This window comes from Ambystoma mexicanum, chromosome 1p (assembly GCF_040938575.1).
Source record: "Ambystoma mexicanum isolate Mex_15411 chromosome 1p, UKY_AmexF1_1, whole genome shotgun sequence".
In the NCBI taxonomy this organism is placed as follows: domain Eukaryota; kingdom Metazoa; phylum Chordata; class Amphibia; order Caudata; family Ambystomatidae; genus Ambystoma; species Ambystoma mexicanum.
This window is the reverse complement of record NC_090921.1, coordinates 522,930,261-522,955,894: the sequence shown is the minus strand read 5'-3', so window position 1 is coordinate 522,955,894 and position 25,634 is coordinate 522,930,261. Positions and strand designations below refer to the sequence as shown.

General features: G+C 48.4%; 1 protein-coding gene across 4 annotated transcripts in view; it reads right to left on the bottom strand.

Annotated features, from left to right (window-relative positions):
- ZFR2 (zinc finger RNA binding protein 2) overlaps positions 1-25,634 on the bottom strand; it is a 2,121,586-nt gene that overhangs the window by 1,049,235 nt on the left and 1,046,717 nt on the right. For 3 of the 4 annotated variants that reach the window (XM_069649412.1, XM_069649415.1, XM_069649414.1), the window contains 3 exons: positions 11,033-11,152; positions 8,735-8,880; positions 2,094-2,328 (listed from right to left, as the gene is read on the bottom strand). In XM_069649412.1, coding sequence (XP_069505513.1) covers positions 2,094-2,328; positions 8,735-8,880; positions 11,033-11,152 — 501 coding nt within the window. The remainder of the gene's footprint in view (positions 1-2,093; positions 2,329-8,734; positions 8,881-11,032; positions 11,153-25,634) is intronic. The other variant, XM_069649413.1, reaches the window with a different exon arrangement.

Sequence of the window (25,634 nt, the reverse complement as noted above, 5' to 3'; positions counted from 1 at the left end):
GTGCCCCGTTTGATGTTCGCAGGACTGTTGTATTCGTGGCTTCTTACGGTCAGGCAAATGTAATCCACGCATCGTCTTCACGTTCGCCATGCTGAATTGGAGCCGCCATGGCTCCTAAGAGTTCCTGGTGAAACCCAGCCACATGGAACCTCTCGGCTGCTTCTACTACTTCTGTTTCCCGATGTGCAATCTCTGCACAACGCGCGCTGGATGGGCAAGCGTTTCCCTCTCACGCTTCCCATCGGGCCGCCTCTGCAGTTTGCCGTATTAGAGGCACAGACCCTCTCAGGACCTGCACTGGTCTTAGCGTCTTCTGGCTGCTTTAATCTTGCTTCCCAGTGCATACATGGCCTGCACAGATTTCTCCAGTTTTACTTCCTCTGCTTTCCCTTTACCTGCAACTGAGGGCGCCTTTCAAGCCTCTCAGTCTCCATCAGAGTCATTATTACCAATTAGCTGGCCACTCCTGCATCTTTGTTCCTCTAGCTCCCCTTTCCTCGTCTCAGTACTGGGGGAATTATGGGACTTGAAGTCCCTGATAACAAGGTTGCTTTTCTCAACTATTTCCACTTTGCCCCAGTCCCAACTTCTACTCTTTAGGACATTTATCAAACGTATGTCATCAGAGTTACACGCAATGCAGGTTTGAAAGAGGAATATGGATCTGTAACCATAAGGCTTTAAGTAGTCAATAATGTCCTCTTATGATGTTTTTGGTAATTAGGAAAACAATCAGCAGGAGTTTCTAAAAAGATGTTCATTACTTTCAACAACACAGGGTTTCTGGCAGATTCTATCCACATTCAAATGGTTAATCTGTTGAGACATTAGCTTATTATGGCAACAAGCCATCACATACTGTGGTAGCGGGGCAAACTCCTCCCTAAAAGGTATTAAATACTGTGCCTCATCCCATGAGTACCCTTCACTCCCCTGACCATTTTCTCCTACCAGGTGATCCTCCCATAGAACCCCACCCTCAAGGTCAGGATCAGGAAGCGACAGCCCTTCCCTGGCCACCTGGGAGGAGACTTTAGGCAGAGCTTCAGTGAAGGATACATAGGATTCATCACAGTGTGCAGAAGAATAACTATACATGTTAATTCCCAGAAACAAACGCGAGCTTCAACAAAACAAGTAGTTTGGGTTGCCGACTTAAAAACAAGGTTGCCATTTTGGCAACAACGCAAAGGAAGTTACCCCACAGCAAAAAATATGTTGTATAGCAATGTGTCACTATGTAAATAAAACATAGCTACCAGCTAGCATAAAAAAAGTTCCTGTGTGAGACAAGAAAATTAAAGCTAAAGGTCTGCTTTTCCGTGGTAGCCGAAGGGGCAACCAGGGAATTCAAACAAATACATGTTACAGCGATAAGTGAGGCTTAAAAAGAATTTTGCTTACCTAAACTAATAGTTAAAGAACTACACATCCAGAAATACAGCCTGGGAATTTTACAAATTACTGTCCAAGTACTTGAGGTTAAAAAGTAGCAAAAAGTAAAACCTTACCTAACAAATACAAAGAGGAAAATAGGAGCGAATATGAAAAAGAAGATGGAGAAGAATTGAAAAACCATAATTTTTAGGTACGGTATCTGAGAAAATGTAATGGAAACAAAGAAAACATATGAATTTGAAACAGGAAAAGAACAAATATTTGTAGAATGGTTCATGTTGTTATTCCATTGGTTGAAGAGTTATGTTGACATTTAGCAAAGAAGGAATTAAAAAGGACAAGAGAGTATTTGGCTACGAGTCAAACAGGAGAATAATATGAGTGGAAACAGATGAGCAGGGTAATTATTATATAAAAGGTAAAATTGGTGTACTTCTTCATTTCTTTAGAAAAAGGAAACAAATCAATATAAACAAACTGAGTAAAGCACACATTTGTCAGCATTTATGCCAGAAAACAAGTATTTTTGTGAGGTGAAACTCTGCAAACCATTTGGTTGAAGGCACATCAGAGAACTCAGATGTAAAACATTGGCTTTACTGAAAAACCTTTTACTGAGACCTTTGGGAAAAGTACAACATCCCTCCCACCACCTCCTCGAGGCTTCCTTAAAGAAGCCATTCAGTAATACATACGTGTGGTGAGTCACAATGTGGAGGTATACCGAAGAGTCTCGGGATTCTTGGCATCTTGACATCTCTTCTCTCAAAACCCCTGAGTTTAAAATGACTACCCACCAAGAGTGGTGGCACAGGTAAGCCAGGTCTGCCCATGAGTGGGGGAGGCTGCCAGTCAGTTCTATGACGCCGCTGCTCTTCCCAGAACATCTTCTCTTCTACCCGCCTCCAGTACATGTCCTGTTCATAGCGCCTGAAGGTTATAGAAAATATAAACTGTTAATCCAATCATACCAAAACATATTTTTCAAAGACTTTTTAAAACAAAATCCTTTTCATAGGTTTATGACAGCTTGGACCGAGAATTAACTGCAGCCTACTCTTTAGTACAAGCTACAGTTCAGATTACTAGTGTTCTAATCTACTGCCTTATTTCGTCTGATGTTGGGCTTGTTCTAGATAACCCTGCAGCAGAGGTTTGAATGGTAAATTGCATTAATCCACTCTAGAGTGCAATATGGCAGGGAAACATCATCCCTCTGCACATACTATAGCATATTAATAAATGACTCTTTCATGGTCTGATTTGGTGGGATGCCTCAATTCCTTCCAGTTCCCAATGACCCAAAGTTGAGTTTGAGGGAGGGTGAGAGAGAGAAAAAGAGCGAGAGAGCGAGAGCGAGAGAGAGAGAGAGAGAGAGAGGGAGGGAGAGAGAGAGAGAGAGAGAAAGAGAGAGGGGGTGTTTGTGTGTGTTATGCTGTATGTTTCTTACAGCAGAACCCACACTTGTGTACCTTATATTAGAAGGCCCTAGTCCAAGAAACGTTCCTTATCGCTTGTTCTCATACACTGAACCAGCTGCAAGTTGATGTTGGAAAGAATCATGCTGATTGGGCAAAGAGTAACTTTCTCCATTCACCCAGGGAGGGGGGTGAATTGTAGGATAAAGACAGATAAGGTATGGTCTTTTGCCAATTGACAACACAAAATATGTCTTAAGTCATAACCAGCTGGACTGCCCCTTTTGGGGTGGGTCCAAGCCTGATATGCATATTGTCTTTTCCCTTTCTGTAATGGCTTGGCAGGCAAAGAACAATGGTCTGGAGGGTTGCCCAGAGCAATGCCAGAGGTTAAGGTTAATTCTAAACCGTCCTGTCATCACCTCTTTTGGTCTTGCTTTAGGCACCCCGAGTGGGAGGGGTGCGTGCGTCCTGTGCCTTCTGGGCCTAAAGACCCAAACTACTCCTCACTGATGACATGGGGTGTTGCTAGGTCTGGAAAAGATCCAGGGCTACGCTAATGTCAGGACTGTCGGGACTCGGGGCTAGCCATCCTTTTAGTTGTAGCCCCTGAGCATGTATCCGGGGCTACAACCAAAAGACCCGGGGCTATAGCCCCCCCTTAACCTCTCCAGCAACGCCTCTGCTGATGACGCCCAATGAGGTTGAAACATATTTGAAGATGCTTGTGGCCTTGCGCAGGAGGGATGTGACCGATCAGTTCGGGCTGGACTGACCCTTTTGGGGTGGGACGAAGTCTGATTTGCATATGGTCTTTCCCCTTTCTGTAATGGCTTGGCAGATAAATAACAATGGTCTGGAGGATTGCCCAGAGTGATGCCATAAGTTAAGATGAATTCTAAACATCTTCCAGGCATCACCTCTTTGGTTTTGCTTACGTTATAACCAGAACTATGTCCAAACTGAATTTACTGGGCTGATCACATGAGCAAGACAGGACAAGGCCAGATACTGCAAACACCCTGCTCCAGAATATGTGGCCAATTTGGTTGTATTTCGTTACTCTGAAAAACAATACACCTGATGTGTCCCTTCTGCCATGTAAAAGTGTCATGTGCCAGCAACCCTTTCACTGACAGGGATATTCCCATGTGGTTGCTCTGTAGAGTGCAAAATGTATGAGAGATACAGACCGAAAAAGAGACAATGAATTCTCTATAGTGCCCCAATGGTCATGGGTGATGGGATTTGAACAAGGAACAATATAAATTGGAGGAATGCAGTCACCATACACCGGTTAAGAATACAAAACAGTAACCTTTTTGTAAGGTGTCCTCTACCGCATTTGTCAAAGATAATCTACATCATAAAGTGTTAATTATAAAGCACCACTATAATTAGATTAGGGAGTGATGTATATAGTAAGCATATGCCTTCTCTTTACACAAGTCATTTAGTTAAAAAGACATGCAAACATCAATCAAATGCATTTAGAATGGCAGGACGTTAACGGCAGGGCACCAGAATGAAGTGAGCTCCTCTGTACTGCTGAGGGACATAACATGAAAACTGGAGAATGGCATAATAAGAATTATCTTGGTGAGTCTAGAGTGGTGGTGTTGAACAGTGGATCCCCCGGTGCCTGCTCTGATGGAGGTCCCATAGTCTCATTCGGCGTCCCTAGATTTTTTTACAGTGGTTTGCAAATCGGCTGTGATCAGGCTGTACTGGCGCAATTGTGGCTAGCTGGGTTTGACTCGAAACACTGCAAGCTGTGAAAGCATCAAATACGCAGCTGTGGTCGCCGGCTCTTTTTGCCTTTTCTGATTAGGGTAATGGGAGCATACTGTAGGGTTCCTCTCGTTGCTCCCACATGGTCATGGGAAGAGGTGGTGAGGGCTCGGAAGCTGCTTGGCAGCAGCAGTCCACAAAGGGTTGGATAGCACTTCTCTGCAGGCATTCATGCCAGCTGTCTGAATCATCGGGATCAACCCATAACCATGAAGGGAAGCACCCGTGATACAGGACTTGGCTATCGTATTGGGGCTCCTCTCTGGGCTGGGGCACCAGCCCATTGGAGGATTCTGCAGCCTGGTGAATTTAAAACACAGCCATACGACTTCATATTTCCATTGGCACCCAACCTTACCAAACTGCCCGACACAGAGATGTGTGTGCATAATCCAGGGCAGCATATTACAGCTCATCTTAACAACTAATATTCAATAGCCATACTTCCTTCTCGTAGCTACCACATGCTGATTCGCACCTGAAATGTTGCACTATTATCTGTGGGAAACTAATTTGACTCCTAGAACCTGTGCTGCATGACACTGGTCTGCACCTTAAACTCTGTGAAAAATACCACCAAGAGCCAGGAAGTGAAAACACACTTGCCTTCCCCTCTCGACCCCCCCCCCCATCACTCAACTAACATCTCACTACTAAATTCTTGCGTCCTTCCACACCCCACACTCCTTCAGACAACCTCCTAGGTCTAGTGTACTTAACAGATTCAGACCCTATCCATCTTCTATAAACAACCATGCTGTTAACGTTTGCACTCCACAATCAGGAGCTGGACATATGGTTAACCTGCCCTGTCGGTACCAACCACAAACAGATTTTCATATTGGAACATGCTTCCGACCTGCATCCATCAACACCAAAGGTTTCTGCATTTGCCTTCTTTCTGTCCGACTAACACACCCTGGCGCCCTTTCTTAAAGAGCCATCCCATGCAAGGCCAACATTATTGACAAAAGGACACTCTATAAGACCACTTTACATTGCATTACCTAATGTTGTCCTTGTGGGCTTTCTTAAACTGGAGTAGTGCCTAGAAACTACTACTAAGTGTGTTGCGAAGCTGATCGGCTTGACATCACCACTTGTGGCTGAGGAAAACCCGACTGGAATAACGGGTCCCTGTGATAAGTAAAAGCTCCTGGGTTGATGTGGTCACAGACACAATTCCTTGCGGTCATCGGGAAGGCTAATTTGTATCATTCTCTGATGGCTCTGATTTAAATCAATCGTCTACCAGCTTGAACTAGTCTTGAAAGTTATTGCCACATGTTAATCGTCATTAAACAACCCTCTTTTATTAGTTCCTGCATTGCCGGAGGTGTGCTCGCTTTGCGCCAACAACTCAATCATATTTGATCCAGTATTCAAGGGTTTTACACTTAGAAGGTAGAGATTAAGAGGCTCACGCAGGCTGACACTGATAGGCAAGCATAGCCATCAGACCTGAATAACACACCTGAATAAGATTGGCCCCCTGAAAGCCAGTTAAGACACAATCCCCTTGTTTAAAGATACGAATCAGCTACTCAAAGACATGAGTCAGGACAATCAGTGACATACAGTAGCGAGTCAAAGCGTGTCTTCACTGCCACCTTTGTCACAGCTATAACAAACCAATTTGGCAGCAACAGAAGCAGCCTCAATGAATCATCCCCAATAATTGAGGAAAGATATCAACTCAAATATAAATTACGTAGTAACCCCATCTATGGTGTATTCTCTTACTAAAGTTTCACTTTATGTCCAGGGCCTTAACGTCCAACAAAAACAGAAGCTGATCTTCACAAACCTCTTGGAGATGGGGGCAAATATTGCACTATTACAAGAAAACACATTTAATAAAGATGATCAGCAAAGAAGAAAAAAAGGTCACTTTAAATGGTTTGCCTCTTTTGGAGGGACATATAAAGTAGGGTAGCAATTCTTATAGATGATAACATTAGACGTTTCAATAGATTGATAATTGAGGGATTTACAAGGCCACTCTGTGTCTTAATCTTGGACATGGGTTAGAGGTTTGAAGGCTTACTGTCCTCAAAACTTGACCCCAATGATAATCAGAATAAGTTATTTACTGAACTGTTATCGAAATTGACACAATGTTCAGTTGGGAAATGTTAACATAGTTGTGGACCCAGTTATGGATAGGACGAGCCAATACACTATTGCAATGGTGGCTATATCCCAGGTTCTACAGGGTGTTTTTAGGGGCATTGGATATAAGACACTATTGCGATGGTGGCTATATCCCAGGTTCTACAGAGCGTTTTTAGGAGCATCAGATATAATTGATGCATGTGGACATTTTAATCCCACAAGTAGACCATTCTTCTCAGAGGTCCATAAATTGCTTTCATAAATAGACATGTGGTTGGGCTACAGATCTTTGCTATCACATTTGGACTACGAAGATATATTCTGTCTTGGATAATGTTCCGATAGTGTTTACTTCAAATCCATCTCCCCAGTACTTTATACATAATAATGGTACAGTCCCATTGTTTGAAAAAAAAACGGGGAAGCCTTTAAACCCAGCATAACGAGAAAGGGCACAGTAAAAAGTCTAACGTCTCCCTAGGGAATATGTGCATATCATCAGCCCAACCCTGCAGCTTCATTCTGCGGCAAAATCCTACATAAAGCAATAGGGTTGGAGGATGGTGGTTGCAAATTATCAGGGGGCAGGTTTATTGTCCGCTGCATGGCAAAACAAAGACAGACAGCTGACGGGGCGCTGAAACCCTATATGCCAATTAACAAAAGCTATTAAACTGACCCAGACGCCAAGCCTGGGTCAGTTATTTACAAAACTGACATGATTTACACACTGATTAAATTGTTAATATCTAATGAGTAAGAAAACGTTTTTTTTTTTTTTTTACTGACTGCAGTTTATTTATAAATCTAGCAAGAGGGAGATTTATTTACAGTGTGGCCCAAAACACATGTTTGCAGGGTCTCATTGCCATGGGTGGACTGGCCTACTGGGAACTCTGGAGAATTCCCAGTAGACCGCTGCACCATGGGCCTTTATTTTCAAACTTTCAATGAAAATGGGTTTGCTCAAAATGCGTAATATGGGGACACTTTCAAAATTATTTCCAGAGCCTCTTTTGGTTACTAGTCCACCCGTGCTCATTATGCATTGTTCTGGGCAGGCGGCCCATGACTAAACCACCTGCCCCTCCCTTAGGCCACGCCCAGCACTCTTTAGGCTATGTCTAACACTTTAGCCACACACCCTTTTTAGAGCCCCTCTCTCTTCTCGATTTCACATCCCACTTAAAGCACATCAGCCAATCGCATGCCATCTAAAAACTAGCATGCATTCCAAAGTTATCTGTATCACGGTTGAGCTGAGTGTGGTGCAGCAGCCAGCTAGGGAATTTCCCATTGCATATTTACAGTAGCAAAACCCGGTACACCAGGCAACAGCCCACAGCCCAGCCGTTGAACACAGTCCTAACACTTGCACTTAAAGAATTAGGACGTTCTTTAAATCAACACTACCATACTCATATATGCTGGATTTATTTACTTGAAAGAGATTTAAAAAATAGCATTACATTGTCTACTGAAATTCAATCTGTTCAAATTGATAACTGTTACCCTGCATTCCATCCATCTTTCTTCAGTTGATTTTTAACTACGGGTAGCAATATGTGAGCAGAGGGAAACTACGAAGCACTATCTAGACGACATCGGAAACCAACCAAGACCCTGGCCTGAACCTAATGCTCTTGTCACCACCGTTCAATCATATCCTTTGTAGCCATCATCAGCAAGAAATCGGCTCCACAGAGCATTCGCATTACCAACGTGGCTAAAACCCAATTTGCGAATACCAGATTCAGAAGATCAAACGGTAATTTAATAGGTTTTCAGGTTTCTTTTTAAAAGTACCAATATTTTCAGTAAGCTTTTACTTGCACTTACTAGCAGTGCAAACCCCGGTCCTGTATTCAGTCCTAACTTTCATCCCAATCAGTTACAGGGGCGCGTAAGCCGAACAAAAGAAGGCATACACATTCGAAAATGAGTGCAGAAGAGGTGCACATAACACTTACGTGGCTCAAACCTCTATAGACACGTAAAGTGTCAGAACTCACCTCCTCTCAAGATGAAATCGTTGCTCATCATCTCGACGCCGTTTTATAAGATCCTTCTGCTTCAACTTCTTCATCTTCTCCTCTTGAAGCTTCCGACCCCGGTTACTGGGCTTTATCTCCACTGGGAACTGCGGGTTCACCTTCTTCTGCAGGAGAGATGGACGCACTAGATGAGCAGTGGCCAACGGCAGGGAGATTCTACATCCGCCTTTAAACACAGCCGGCTCTCCCGCTTGCCATCTAGTGGTCAGCACCTGCCACCTTGTGCCCTCGCATATTACAAAAGACAGTTCATAATATTGTTATTCAATAATGAGCAAGTAGGACAAGTCTACTCAGAAATGCCCACTCGGTAAGTAAATAAAAGTAATAAATGGATATGAACAGCCACTAAGAATAGGTCTCTCTTATGGTCGACAATTAGAGAAATCTAGAGGCATAGAATAACTGTATTTATCATCAGGATATTAAGAAAGACCATCGCAGGGCACCAACTCTAAACAGTAAATATCAACAACAGGATGCCTCCAAATCCTGCTATATGAATCCCTTTGTACCGAAAATGATATACAGAACTATAGATGGGATATACTAGCTCCCCCCTACAATGTAATTGCCGAAGTTATGCTAAGGTTGACAATGAAATCATAATGACTATATTAAATGCTACAGCGCGGGCCTTTTCATGTTATCCTGAAACTTAATTGAACAGTTTAGGGGAAGGACAAGCTTGGTGGCTATCATCAGCAAGGAGCGGATGGTTCCAACAGCTATGGCAGAAACTTCCAAGCAGGATCGTGATTATATTAGACCACAGTGGTACACATTTCCCCTAAACAAAACTAAGATTATTTTAGTTCTGCTGCACAGGTAAAGGATGTGAATGTACTCCTGTGTAGAGGTAGGTGAAATAACCAACAGCAAAATGAAATTGGTAAAATGTGCCTACAATTTCGCTTTGCCAAAGGCACAGGCAGAGTTTCCGATCAGCTACTTTTAGGTTTTCACTTTTTTCCTGAAATTGTGTTTTTTGCCCAACACTTCGTTTTTTCCAGATAAAATGTTTTTTAACCACTTCTTTGGGAGGGGTTTTCTCACAAAAGTTTGGAGAAAAAGTAAAATTTCAAACAGGAATAATTCCAAAGTGGGCAAATTTTGCACAGAATTCATTAATTTCTCTGTGCAACGAATTTCAGCCGTTTCATCCTCCACGCTATTGCAGCAAAACGAATGCTTAATTGTATTCTTTACAGGGAAGGGAAACGCTTTATAGATAATCTACTGAAAGATACAATGGGTTTTTGGAAGAACGTAATGAGCAGCATGTCATCCCTAACAGAAATAATATTTGAATATTTCAAAAGTTAGATCAAACATTGAAACAGAGATATATGTAAAGATTTATTAAACTTCTGTATTTTCAGAAATAGGGGCAACTTTGTCCTTCTTTACACAAATATGCTATTAGCAGCTCTCAAAGTCATTTTTCGATATATGACATGTTGTGGCAGAAAGAACCATCACGATTCCGTGGATTGATGAACAGATTATTAGTTAAGCAATAGCAGAAACATAACCAACGGCAACACAAGACTTCCGCACAAGTGAACCCCCTTCCCTCCTTTGGGCCGTGTTTCTTATACCCACATGAATTCCTGAGTTTCAATGGCAGTGGTATGATCCTAGCAGGGCAAGGTCACACCTTGCAACATTATTGCTGACAAGGAACAAACCCTCATTATACAGGTCTTTGATGCCAGCTGCGCTCTGCCATGCTCGTTAGTGTTATCAGCGAGAGTAGCATAGCATAATGCATTTGATCAAGGTGAGCATACTCCTTGAAGCTTTGCACCTGCTCTGAGGCAGACGAGAGTCCTTGTAATATGATAACTTCTACCAGCTAAAGCCACCTTTCAGCAGGAAAGCGAGAGCCTAGAACACGCTTGCCCATGCCAAACGGGTTCTACGTCAGAAACAAGACCATGTAAAGGTAAGCATTATTTTGGTATAGGCAAGTCGATTCTCTAAATGTGACATGTGGAATACAGTCTACCATCTCGCCTCATGCAAGCTACAGAAAGTGGTTTTAACATGCTGCTGTGTGGCAAACAGAATATAATGGTACAAGTGACATTATGACGCGGGGGTGCATACATGAGTATGTTTTGTTCCTTATTTTCATCCTCAGTGATCAGTAGCACTCAGTGTCATTTTTCGATGTTGTAGGATTCTAAAACTGCTGCCCCATTCCATGATACCTACCTTTGAAGCATACAAAGCCTGCACTGGACTCCTTACCTTGAACTGTAGGCGGTGTCTGCGCCCCTTTAGATGCATGTCTTTTGCATTAGGGTCGTTGAAGCTGCATTCACACAGTTTACAGTGAAATCGAATCATTTTCCCTTCATCATTGCAGACCTAGTTGTCAAATGAGAGATAGTGGAGTTAATGCTAACTTATGCAATATGGCATTTTATACACTTTTTGAACATCTCACTGTTACCAGACTCCCACCCACAACTCGCATGTGAAAGACACTTTGAGATTGTGTCAAATTGGGGAGGGACTGATAATTCAAAATGCCTCATATTACTTGCACCCTAATTGATGTCCACATTAAATGTGAGAGACTGCCAAATTATGGAACATTATTCACACGCTCGAACTGTGACATTTACAATAAACAATGCAAAAGGAACAAGTTACTTACCTGTAACTGTTGTTCTCCAGCATGGGTCTGGCATGGATTCACATGCTCAAGAATATTCCCCGTCGTCAGGCTGGGAATCCTCGGTAAAGAAAAAACCAGTATCAGTTTCGTTTCTGATCTGTCTTTCGTAGTAATAACCAATCACTGGTCTCTGCGTCATACTGACCACAGCCAATGACTGCCCTCTACCTAAGCACCGCCTCTGGCAGCCATCTTCAGATTTGGAAGCACGTAAAGTGGCAGTATGACCAAGTGAAGAGCCGCAGAGGGGTAGGCGGGAGGGTTCGCATGTGAATCCATGCCAGACCCATGCTGGAGAACAACAGTTACAGGTAAGTAACTTGTTCCTTCTCCAGCATGGGGTCTGGCATGGATTCACATGCTCATGAATAAAGAATACATAGCAGTACACACATGCACAACCACGGGAGGTGGCAAAGGCTCAACATTAAGCATTACATCAAACTCAACATTAAGCATCTTACCTCCTCACCAGGCTCACCTCAGGCGAACAGGTTGCGCAGCACTGCTTGGCCGACCCTGGACTCCTCCCTGGAATCCCGGTCGACGCAGTAGAATTTCGTGAAGGTGTGCGTCGACCTCCACGTAGCAGCCCTGCATATGTCCAGCAGGGGCACACCAGAAAGGAACGCCGTGGTAGCTGCGATCGCTCTGGTGGAATGGGCTCTCGGACGGCCAGGCAGCGGTCGGTTTGCCAACCGATGACAGTACATGATACAGCCGGAGAGCCATCTGGAAATGGAAGCCTTCGAGAGAGCCTTCCCCTGATTGACAGGTCCAAAGTTCACAAAGAGTTGTGACGTCTTCCGAAAACACTTCGTGCGGTCCACGTAGAACTTCAGCGCTCTAGCCACATCCAGCGAGTGCAAAGTCCTCTCAGCCGGCGACGAAGGCGACGGGAAGAACACAGGCAACACCAAGGGTTCGTTGAGATGGAAGTCCGACGGTACCTTGGGCATGAAGGAGGGGTGCGTCCTGAGCACTACCCTCGTGTCGTGGAAAGTCAAGTACGGGGCCTTGCAGGAAAGGGCCTGGATCTCTCCCACTCGTCGTGCGGAGGTGATGGCCACAAGAAAAGCTGTTTTCCACGATAGAAACTTCAACGGGGCCGAGTGCAGAGGCTCGAACGGAGGTCCCATGAGCTTGGTCAGCACCACGTTGAGCTCCCACGCCGGGGCCGGAGCCTTCACCGGCGGGAACGATCTGAACAGTCCCTTCATGAACTCTTTCACCGGACGATGAGACCACAAGGACGTCCGCCCCGTGGTTCTGGTGTATCGGGAGATCGCAGCAAGATGAATCTTGATGGACGCGTGTGCCAGACCAGCTTTGGCCAGCGTCAGCAGGTACGGCAGTACTTGGGGAGCCGTAATCCGTAGAGGGTTAATCTTCTGTGCGTGGCACCAGACAGAGAACCTCTTCCATTTGTGTCCGTAGCATTTAAGAGTCGAGGACGCCCTGGCCTTTGCAAGAACCTCTCTGCAATCGGCCGGTATGTCGTATCCTCCAAACTCTAGCGCTGCAGGAGCCAGGCCTGCAAGTTCAGCGACTTCGGGTCGTGGTGGAGGATGGCGCCTCCTTCCCTGGAGAGTAGATCCGCGTCCGCCGGCAGCTTGATCGGCGGGGACGCTGACAAGTCCAGCAAGTCCGGGAACCATATCTGCCTCGGCCACGCAGGTGCGACGAGGATCATCCTGCACCGTGACCTCTTGAGCTGGTTGACGAGCCGGATTAGCAGAGGCAAGGGAGGGAACGCGTAGAGGAACAGGCCCTCCCAGGGGAACGAGAAAGCATCGCCCATGCTCCTCGTCTGGGGAAACCTGCTGGCGAACCTCCGGCACTTGGTGTTCGTCGCCGTCGCAAACAGGTCGATCTGGGGTGTGCCCCACCGTCGGAAGAGGCGATCCACCAGATCCTGCCGTAGTTCCCACTCGTGGCACGAGCGCAGCTCCCTGCTGAGTGAGTCGGCGATGGTGTTTTTTATCCCTGCCAGATGAAACGGCACCAGAAAAATCCCTTGGGCGACGGCCCAATGCCACAGGTCCTGCGCCTCCTTGGACAGCCCTGGGGACCTGGTTCCGCCCTGTTTCCTGATGTAAAACATGGTGGTGGTGTTGTCGGTGAAGATCCTCACCACCTTGCCCTTGAGGGACGGAAGGAAGGACCTGAGGGCCCAAAACACTGCACGGAGCTCCAGGACGTTGATATGCAGGGACTTCTCCGTCGGGAGCCAGAGTCCCCTTGCGTGCAGATTTTCGGTGTGCGCTCCCCACCCTTCCAGGGAGGCATCCGTGGTCACAGTCTCCTGGTGGGCTGGGGTCTGGAAGTCCATGCCCGCCGTCAGATGCGCGCGGGTGCCCCACCACCGTATCGCTCGTCGGAAACTCTCGTCGAGCTTGATCCTTTCCTCGAAGCTGCCAGTCGTCTGGATCCAGCGCGCATCCAGGAATTCTTGCAACGGGCGCATCCGGAGCCTGCACATGGGAATGAGGTAGATGCAGGAAGACATCATCCCGAGGAGGGACTTGACGGACCTCACTTTGGCCGCGTCGGCCACCAACATCCGTTGCACCTTGCCCAAGATGGTCCTGGTCCTCTCCTCCGACGGGGAGGCCAGAAGGGACACTGTGTCGAGCCTCGCTCCCAGAAACAGTGCGACTTGCGCGGGCACCAGGTGGGATTTGGCGTAGTTCACGGAGAATCCCAGGTCCGTGAGGAGTTGGACGGTCCTTGCCGTGTGGACCACGGCGAGCTCCCTCGTCTTGGCGCGGATGAGCCAGTCGTCCAGGTAGGGGTAGACGTGAATCCCCTCGCGGCGCAGCTGCGCCGCCACCGGTGCGAGGCACTTGGTGAATACCCTGGGTGCCGTCCGAAGGGAAGGGCTTTGAACTGGTAATGACGCCCCTGGACCACGAACCTGAGGAATTTTCGGTGCCCCTTTAGGATGGGAATGTGGAAGTAGGCATCCTCCAAATCCAACGACGATAGGAAGTCTCCTTCCTCCAGCTGACCCAGGACGTGCTGGAGGGTGACCATCCGGAACTTCTGCGCCTTGATGAACTTGTTCAGACGTCGCAGGTCTAGGATGGGGCGCCATCCTCCCGTCTTCTTCTTCACGAGGAAGTATCTCGAGTAGACTCCGGAGCCCCGAAGCCTCTTTGGGACGAGTTCGATGGCGCCCTTTCTGAGCATCGCCTTTACCTCCAGGAGAAGTTGAGGGACGTGAAGTTCTTTCCTGGCCACGGGGGGGACGCGCGGGCACCTTCTTTGAAACTCGAGCGCGTGGCCCCGGGCCAGGGCGTCCAGCACCCAACGGTCGGTGGAGATGGACTCCCACACGCTGACGAAGCCCGCCAGCCGGCCTCCCACCGGGGTGCTTCGGTGGGGGCCCAACCCCACGGCCGGTTCAATCCTGCTTGGACGCGGCCTTGCCGCCTTGACCTCCTTGGCGACGACGGCGGGGTCCGCTAGACTTGCCTCGTCCTCTGTAGGCCTCTTGCGACGACGAGCGGGCCGCTTGACGGTAGGAAGCGAAACCGCCGCCGGAACCTTTGGAGGCGCCCTTGCCTCCGCCGCTCCGAAAGGGCGTCCGTCGTTGCTGCAGAACTCCAAGGGCCCAGGCCGTCTCAGTATCCGCCTTGATGGCCTGAAGGGAATCGTCCACTGTCTTCCCAAACAGGTTGTTCCCGTCGAAGGGCATGTCCAGGACTCTGGTCTGGACGTCCTGCCGGAAGTCCGTAGCTTTGAGCCATCCACGACGTCGAAGGCAAACGCCGTTGCCCAGCTGGCGGAACCCAGTGTCGGCGATGTCCGTCGCCACGGTGATGGCGTGGTCCGAGGCCACCTCACCTTCCTGCAGGATCTCCAGGGCCTCCGCCCTCTTGTCGTCCGGCAGAAAATCCAGCAGGGGAGCTATCTTGTACCACAGCTCCCTGTCGTAGCGAGCCACGATAGCCAAGGCGTTGGCCGCTTTAATCGTCGTCGCTGCCGACGAGATGACTCTACGTCCCATAGCATCCAATTTCTTTCCCTCGCCGTCCGGCGGGGAAGTTGATGTGGAGGCCGCACCCCCCCCGCTTTCTTCCTGGCTGCCGCGGAGACGACGGAATCCGGGGTAGGCTGCGCCCGGAGGCATAGGGGGGCCGTGTCCGGGACCCGGTACTTTTTCTCGTACCGGTCTCTTCTAGCTGGCGTCGTGGAAGGGTTCTTGAGGAGGGAAAGGCCCTCATCCCAAATGTCGTCCAACAGAGGCACTGCGAGGACCGTCTTCCTCTTGGCCTCGCGCCGCTGATAAAGGAAGCCTTCCTTTTTCTTCTCCTCAGGGCAGAGTTGGAAAAGCTCGGAAGCCCTGGAGATCATGGAGTGGAAAGATCCGATCTCGTCGGGCGGAGAAGCCCTGGTGGGAGGCGACGACGGAATATCCTCGTCGTATGCCTCGTCGTCCGTACCCGTCGCTGCCGTGTCAGTCCCCGTATCATCCCCTCGGGTGGACGGGGAGGAGGGCTGGACGGGGCGCGACGGTTGAAAAGGAGGTGGTGGATGGATCCTTCTTTTCTTGGTAGGGGGAACACCAGAAGGTCCCGGTTCTGGATCCCCCGACGGGAGAGGTTCCTCCGTCGGTAACGGTAGCCTCGTCCTTATCTCGGAGCATAAGGACTGTATGGCCAACAAAATGGCCGCCGAGTTGTCTTGCGGCGCTGGCAGAGGGGAATCCGACGGGCGAGCAGGGGCCCCGTCGGTATCCTCGACGATGTCGTCGTCGTCACCTGCGTCGGGGTCCATTCCGACGGGCTGGCCTTCTTCCACGCCTAGGCCGTGGCTTAAGACCTCGATCAGCTCCTCTTCTGAGGTTGAGGCCGAATCTACGACGACGCCCTGCCCCCCCTTCTTCTTCCCCACGGAGGGTTTCACGGGGGTCCTATCGATGGGCACAAAAGAAGACTCCCTCCGAGGAGGCAGGGAGATTCTGGGCCCTGAGGTCGCCACCGCTGGTGTAGCCACCACAGGCTGAGCCAGGGCCGCCGCGACCGTTTCGATAGAGGGCTTGGTCGGATGGATCAAGGCCTTCACCACCTTAGGTGCGCTCACTGCCTTATCCTTGAGGGAGGGGGCACTGCCACGCTCCTCCTCTGCCTTAGAGCTCGACCGGGGCCTCTCCAGGAGCTTCGCCGGGTGCTCGGCCTTCCTCTTACCCGACCCAGAGCGTTGGCTCGTGGTTGATGGTGCCGGGGAGGGTGCGCCCTGCCTGGCGCCCGTAGAGCCCGACCGTTCGGCGCTCCCGGTGCCAGCGGACTCGCGGTGCTTGGCCTTATGTTGGGCCCCCGTCGCCGGGGCGCCCTCAAAGGTCTTAGAAGACCGCTCGGATTTCTTCTTCTTCTCGCCAGACGGGCTCTTACCCTCCAGCCAGTTGGCGAGACGTTGATGGCGGTCCTTCATGGTCCGTTCCGACATGTTGCCGCAAAACGCACAGTCCTTCTCCACGTGCGTCTTGTCCTCATGAAGGCAGTAAAGGCAGAAAGAGTGTTCGTCCTCCTTAAAGACGTTCTGCAGCTGGCATCCAGGGCAGACCCTGAACAGCTTTCCGGGCGTCGAGCTTCCCTTCTCCTGGGCCATCTCCGAGACCGGGCCTGAGAAGCTTCTGGAGTCCTGGGCCATCTCCGAGACCGGGCCTGAGAAGCTTCTGGAGTCCTCCGAAGTGTAGCTCGACGAAATCTTCACCCTTGAGGGGCGCAGACGAATCCGACACGGGTCCCCGTTGATCGGATGTAGGATCGGTGGAGCTTGAGGCTCTTTTGACCGAAAGAATCGAAGTTTTTGTGAAAAAAAGCGCGAAAAATAGCACTAACGCTCGAGAGCAATAGCACGAGGATCCCAACACATGAACGTGCGGTAAAAATCTGAAGATGGCTGCCAGAGGCGGTGCTTAGGTAGAGGGCAGTCATTGGCTGTGGTCAGTATGACGCAGAGACCAGTGATTGGTTATTACTACGAAAGACAGATCAGAAACGAAACTGATACTGGTTTTTTCTTTACCGAGGATTCCCAGCCTGACGACGGGGAATATTCTTGAGCATGTGAATCCATGCCAGACCCCATGCTGGAGAAATGTCACCTTTGATGCTGCACATAACACACAGAAACAGAATTAGAGCGCACCCGCTGTAGAGACTGCTTGCAGAACAAAAGGGTTACAGTTGTTGTAATTGGTTTATTATACGCATGCTGTTCGTGTCACAATTCAATGAACAAAAAGGCATCAACATGTTTGCATCTGTAGTAAGACCAGAATATTATGTTGACATGGCTCCAAGTGGCTATGTTAAGAAAGTATTTTAATGCCGATGTACGTATTGTTTATCTGAAAACATGACAGCTCTATAAGACATGCATTACTTACTGTAATAGCATTTCTGATGATTGTGCGTCTTCCACTAGTTTATTAGGCATACCTGGGTTTCTGGCTTAAACCCTGAGTTCTTGAGCCAGGCGTGCCTTTTGAGAAGAGTACCCTGGGCCAGGGTCCGCTCTGCTGTCTCTGCTGCATCCAACAGGTTTTTTAGGATGTTGTGGATCACTTGTTTCCCTTCTGAGACAATCACCAGTAGGCGTGATCGTACCGGTTCCGGGTCTTCCCCTGAAGTAGGTTCCACTGCACATCACTATAACTGGCAAGAACGGTAGTATTGTTAGCAATTCTTGTTGAATATGCCACTGAAGTGGTAATGCGTTTGCAGAGGGCATACCATTTTTTGCATTCTTTGTCGGGTGGTGGGGCGCTTCCTGGTAGTAGTGATGACCAGGGAGTCTGGAGTGGCATGCCCCCAATGTACAACGGGTCAAAAGGAGAGGGGCGAAACAGTTTTTCAACCCGAGGGTTGACGGCCCTTGTAAGGGAAGGGGACAGCAAAGAAGGTGTGAAGCGCTTGTTGATGGAATTTAGCAGTGGGATTACCAGTTTTTTTCTTTCCTTTAGGATGTCCTCTACAAAGTAAGTGTCGTGTACAGCTTACTGCGTGCCAATTTGGAAATGGCCCGCAGCCCTTTACAGGGTTGCATTAAAGGTATTTTGATCGTCAATCGGCGAAGCTTGCCTCTGTGGAGGCGAGGAGGGATGATCCAGACAAATGGTGTCTGGGTCATGCGCTGGAGTGGAGGGAAGCCAAGGTGCTTTTTCTACAGGCTGATCTTGACCCCAATCTGGGCACTGGTTCGGTGTTAACTAGCCAAATGGGTTGTCATCCTGACCATAGGGATCCTCATAGACCTCTTCAGGTTCAGAGAGCTCAAAAATATCTTCCTGGGCAGTTAGACTTGAAAGCTTCTGTACCTTTGGAAAACTAGGACAGGAATCCTCCTCCCTAGGTCTGTTAGGGGCTAATACACTTTTCAGAAAAGTCTACAAACTGTGATAGTTTGTCCACATAGCTCTCAAACCTCACTCTGGTCCACAGGGGTCAGGAGGGGGGAAGGTGTCCTTAGAAGGAAGGGATTTATCAGCCAAAGTCTCATTCACTGCCGAAAACATGGCTGTCGCTTAGCTTCGGTGGATTAGGGAGAGTTTTGATGTGCCTGTAGGTGTTGTCGAGGTCTTCGGCTCTGCCGAAACCTTTGGAGCTCACGTGCTCTTAGACGGCGTATCTGCACTCTTGTGTTTGTTTTTGAAGGGACACCCTTTTGTTTTTTAAACAATTTTTATTAATTTTATTTCAACAAACAACACAAACCAAACTTGCATAACATTTTGAATTTACATCACTCCTTCTATGATCACTGCTTCTCCCGTTCCCTCCCCCCCTTACAAGCCTATCCTCCTTCGTGTTCCATTTCTTCGTCTTGCAGTAGGGTTTCCTCTTCCATGGTCTCTGTTGGGTCCAAATCACTTGACCGGTCTTGCAGGGGCCCAAATAACGTGGCTATTAGATGTTTCCAGGCTATCAAGGTTTCGGCCTCCTCCTCCCCCCGAGAATGACTGGATTCATGCCATACTGTAGTTTCAGCTTCGCCCCATTTTTGTAGGTCTTTCCACCATACCTCTATTCTTGGTCTAAGGCATGCCTTCCACCCCATAGCGATTCTTCAATTTGCAAGTACATATGCCAGATCTTTTAGTTTACTTACATGCTTGAGTTTATGTGGTCTAGGTCTAAAAAAAAACCCTAACAGACAAGCCCACACTGTATCTACCACTATCTTGATCGCTTTCTTTTCCAGTCTATGTGCCACTTCTCCCCAAAACCTTTCAATTACTGGACATGTCCAGAACATGTGCACCATTCCAGCGTTTTCTTCATCGCATTTGGGGCATGATTGTCATCCTGTGTTTTTGAATTTAGCTATCCTTTGGGGTGTCATATACGCCTTATAGGTTATATATAACTGTATCTTTTGTAGTCTTGCATTCCTTGACACTTTCTTATGGTACCCCTGGGCTTTCTCCCACCTCCCATCACTCATTGGGGCTCCCACTTCCTCTTCCCAGTCCTGCCTCAGTTGTACCTCTTCCTTTCCCGCCTTAGACATCATCAACTCATATATCCTGGATATCTCATGTCCTCCTTCTGCTACATCATATATTGTATCTATGGTGGCATCCGGTTGGTCTTCTAGTACTACTTCGGACCATGTGTCTTTGATTCACCACCCTATGGTATGTGATACATTGTCCCATTTGTATCCCCGTTTCTTCCTCCAACATCTCAAAGTATTTATCTTCCCCTCCTGCCATATATCTCCCATTGTAGCTATCCCAACTGGTTCACTGTGCTTCCTGATCATCATCCGTAATTGCTTTTATTTTCCTGCCAATGCAACTAATGGTACTTGTGGGGAACACGGGAGTGGATTCTCCATTACCTGACAGGCCCTACGCCATATCTCCCACCCTATCATCATCCTTGGGCGCCCTTCCATAGTCGATCGGGGCAACTACATTATTTCTTTCAAAAAGAATGGGCCACAGTCCAGTCGAAACAGCCTGGACTCTGAGGTTGGTTCTTCAGAGAGCCATTTTGCTACATATTGCAGCTGGCTTGCTAGATAGTAGATTTCATAGTTTGGCAGTTTTACACCCCCTTTCTCGTATGGGTTTTGTAGTTTCCAAAAGGCCACTCTGTTCCTTGTCCCCTGCCAGAGGAATTCCCTGCATATGCTATGTATCCGAGCAAAGAATTGCCTTGGTATCAGGTATGGGATGTTCCCAAAATAATGCAATAGTCTTGGCAGGACCACCATTTTCAGCATAGCCCCTCGTTCCATCATCGCCAAGGGGAGCTTCATCCAGACCTTCATACTATTTTCAATAATCTTGATCGCCTTCTCAGTGTTATGCTGGTGCTCTGCCTCCACCGTATGGTATATGTCTATCCCAAGATATCGAAACGTACTGACCTCCCATGGTACCTGTAGGATAGGTAACTGATCTAACGGGATCCCTTTGTATCTGCCCAGTGGAGATATGCAAGATTCTCTAGGATTCACGGCTATGCCAGATAGCCTCGCGAACCGCTCCATCACTTCCAGAACATACTGGAGGTTCTCTTCCGGGTAGCGTAGATACAACAACATAGCATCTGCATACAGGGAGATTAAATGCGGTTCCCATTTTATGATGATGCCTATTGTGTCATACTGTTGCCTCAGGTATATTGCTAGGGGCTCTAAGGCTAAAATATACAGCATGGGGGACCACGGGCATCCGTGTCTAGTACCTCTACTGGGTTGCCACTTCTCTGATATTACAGCTCCTGTTTTGACCCTGGCCAGCGGTGCGCTATATAATAGTTTAGCCCATTTGAGATACCCAGATCCTATTCCATAACTGGTCAGGGCAGCAATCAACGAAGGCCATTTGACAGAGTCAAAGGCCTTTATTGCGTCCAGCGATACTATTGCCATTTCGCCTGCATCCCCATTCACGTTTTCAATGACTCGATGGAGTCGTCTGAGATTGTTAGATATATTCCTGTTAGGGACATAGCCCGTCTGGTCAGGCTGTATTAATTTATCAATGACCCTCCTCATTCTATTTGCCAAGACCGCTGTGAGTATTTTGCTGTCTTGATTCAGCATTGATAGTGGTCTAAATGAGCCGCAATCTTTGCCAGGCTTATTGGGTTTAGGGAGTGGTATAATAATCGCCTCTCTTAGGGACTCTGATAGCCTTCCCACTTTGTATGCCCCATTTAACATCTCTAGAAGTGGGGGTGAGGGGGGACATCTCGTTCTTGTACATTTTATAAAATTTTGCTAGGGAGTCCGTCGGCCCCCGGAGTCTTGCTGGTGGGTAGCTGCACCACTACCTCTTCCAGTTCCTCTGGAGTAATCGGTGCGTCCAGCTCCTCTCGCTCCTCTGCGCTAATTTGTGGCAACCCAATATCTTCCAGTGTTTCCCTTATTTCCTTGCAATCACTTCCCTCCTCATCACCGTACAAAAGTCGGTAAAAATCTACAAATTCCTGATTAACGCCTTCTTGGGTGTCCTCTATGCGCCCATCATCCCTTGCTATCATTCTGATTGTGGGTCTGGGGGTCTCACTCTTATATAACCATGCCAGGGCCCTCCCCGGTTTGTCCCCTCCTGCATGCTGTCTCTCTATATACTTTTTATAATTGAGATTGCAGTCTCTCCCAGTGCCTAGCACATTTTTGTTGCAGCTGGAGTATTGCATCATTTTCTTCCCTGGTATCACCTCCCCTTTTTAACGTTGTTTCTAATTCTGCTTCTGCATCTTGTAATTCTGCTAAGATCCCTCCTTGCAGTCCCTTGGACTTAGCTATGGCTATCCCCCTCACTACCACTCTAAAGGCTGCCCAGAGCATGCCCGCTGTCTCTACACTGCTAGTGTTGATCTCAAAATAGATTTCCTCTCTCAAATCCTCCCCAAAAAATAGTATCTTTCAACGCCTCTGCACTGAGGCGCCACGTCAGTATCCTTGCTCTCGGGGGTCAGTATTGCCATACCAGTATCAATGGCGAGTGGTCTGACAGGACCCTCGCTTTATATTCTGTCTGCGCTATTTATGTCATTGACAAACAAATAATCCAGCCTGGTAGGTAGTTTTTGTGGTGCTGAAAAATGCGAGTATTGTCTATCCTGTAGTTGGTGCAACCTCCATGCATCCTCAAACCCTAAATCCGTTAACAGTGACTGCAACGTCCTAGCGGCTGCAGTGGGTCTATCTATTTTGCTATCTGAACTATCTATTTTAGGGTTTAATGCACAGTTACAGTCTCCTCCCCAAATCACCGCCCCCACTAAGCACATACTGAGTTTGTTATATAGAGTCCTAAGGTATGCCACCGTATCCTGGTTCGGGGCATATGTGTTTATGATGTTTATTTCCTTATTTTCCACCAGCCCTCTTATTATAACCATCCTCCCATATGCTCAACTGTAGATTGCAATAGCTGGAATGGGACATGCGGTGCCACCTAGGTAATCACCCCTCTAGCGTAGGCAGAATATGTTGCGCCTACAATGGTCCCCCTACATTTCTTCCGTATCACCTCCATCTTTTCTTGTGTGAGGCGAGTCTCTTTTATCAAGGCTATATCTATCTTCTGTCTACGCAGATACATCATAACCTTATTCCTTTTTAAATAGCTATTAACCCTGCTAACATTCCAAGTAATTACTTTAAGGTCCCCCATAATGTATTAGGATCCCATTGCTCCCTCCGCAAGTACAGTGCATGTCTAGGTTTTTCCCTTTTCACGTATAGGCTTGTTCCCCAATATAAACTTTCCCTAACTATAAACACTTCCGCTTCTCCACCCTCCCTCCAGCCCTCCTCTTTTCCCAACCCCAACACACTCCCCAACTCTTCCCCAGCCCCCCTTTCCCTCCTTCCCCCCCGTCCCCCTTCCCCAACTGTTGCCCAGCTCCATCCCTGGATCTCAGGCACCCCCGCATCTAGCCCTTTTCCAGCTATTGCCGTACTCGCGGCTCAGCAGGGAGATATCGCCCAAGTGGAGATCCTACTATTCTAACTCCCAGGGGTAGGGTGTCTCCATCCCGTTGCTCCTATTTGGTCATCAAGCTAAGCGCGCCTAACGCCAACCACTTTGTTTTTCACGTTCTATATTCCAGTCCAACGTGTTCAAATGTCACCGTTTCCCATTATTCTCTTTACTGGCTGCGCCAATGTTATCTGTTCTACTGTCTCTGCTCCCAGCCCCCCCGCCCACTTCTTATCATGCATGACTGTTGGATCACTTATCGTGTTCCTCTCGGCCTTGCTCATCTTGCTCCGGACAGCCATGTGCGACCAACCATGTTGCTACTTCTTCCGGGGTGTCAAAAAAGTGCGCTTTGCCTTTATGTAAAATATTGAGCTTTGCAGGATACAAGAGCATGTATTTAAATCCAGCAGTGCGCAGTATCCTCTTGATCCCCATATAGCTGTAACGTTGTCTCTGTACCAGCATAGTGTAATCAGGGTACGCGGTGACGGTCGCTGATGCTCTTTTTATCACCCCCCCGTTTCCGGAAGAATTCCAAGATCTTCTCTCTGTCCCTGTAGTTCAGGATCTTCGCTATGATTGCTCTAGGGGGGACCCCGGGCTGCGGTTTCCTCATCAGGGCCCTGTGCACGTTCAATTGCGAACCCCGGGGAGAGCTTGCTAGCTCCCATTTCCTGTATAATCATGTTCTCCACATAGTCCGTGGGGTCCTGGCCTTCTTCCCCCTCCGGCAGGCATACCACGTGTATGTTGTTGCGTCTCTTCCCTCGGCTTCCTCTGCTCGATTCTCCAGGTTGGCTACCTGCTGTTTCAGTATGTAAACCTCCTTGGCATGGTTTGTGCTAGTTTCCGTGTTGGTTTTCACCGCACTCTCTAGGCCACTCGTTCTCTCCGCAAGTGCTCTCACATCTTGTCTCAGCAGATTAACGTCGATCCCCACTGCGTCCATCTTAGTTTCTAACGCTGTTCTCAAATCTTCCATCGCTATTCCCCACAAGGTTTTTAATTTGGTGATGGCTGTTAAGATGACGTTGTCCTCTCTCGGCGTGGCCGCGTCTGCGGATGCAGTAGCCATCCCTTGTGTTGGGGAAGTGGGGGCCTGCTGCGATTTAGAAAAGATGTCCATTGTGGGCTACTTGCCCTTCGTTTTGCCTCCCCTTACAGACATTTTTCGCCCTGTCTTCACAGCAGGATCTGTCTTCCCAACAGTGAGTGGGTCTTTTGCTCCCTTGCCGTTCCTTTCCCGATCCTTTTTGCTATCAGATCCAGGCCCCGCCTTGGGGCTTATGCACTGCTTCAATGGCTGGCAGGCTCGGTGGTAGCTGCTCTGGACTGGGAGCTTTGCGGGGCCTCCCTGCTCCCGGTCCAAGGATTTCCTGTCTTCCCTTCATTCTGCAGTAGCCCCAGTATTGTTTGACCTCATGCGCACTCCTCTCCTATGTCCGAGTCTCACTTTTGAGGTAGCCCCAGTTTTATTTTCTGGCTTCGTGTGGGGTGCACCTCTTCACTCTGCCCTGTCAGCTGCCTATATGTTTTCCGCTGCAGCTTAGCCCTGTGTCTCATGTGGGCTTTTCGCTTTGCAGTGCCTAGTCTTTGCTTTCATTTACCTGCCACTGTGTTTAAGTGCCCTGCTCTGTTACAGGGTACGCCTGCATTGATGGCGACTTTGCAGTGTATTGGGGTTTTGGCACCAATATCTGCTGGGCTTCTTCCGGGGCTTTCTTACGTGTCAATGCGCTGCCTCCACACCTCTGGGGAGATGCTGCACTCATGTTGATGGCATCTTGTTGCAGGGCTACATTCTGTAGATTCCATCCACCGACATGCTGTATTATTGGCCAGCAGCACTTGTTTCTTATTGTACCCTGATGTTGATCATAAGGCAGCTCTCCAGTGTTCGTCTGCGCCTCCCCCACGGTGCATCCGATGGCCGCACATCCTTTGTTCTCTGCGCGTGAGCTGTATTCAGCATGCACGGCTGCTCATCCACCTCCGATTAGCCTCCCTGCTACGGCGCCTGTGTCAGCTTTGTAAGCCCGGGTCCTGGGCACCTTGCATCCGTGTCCCCGGGGACCCCGGGTTTCGCAGCGCAGCTGGTGCTCGCGCTTGTGTGAAAATTCGCTCCCCGTGCACGATCGCCCGCAAGTCCTTCCTCACATCACTGCAATCCGGTTGCCCTAGCACTTCGTACAATTATAGAGTATGCC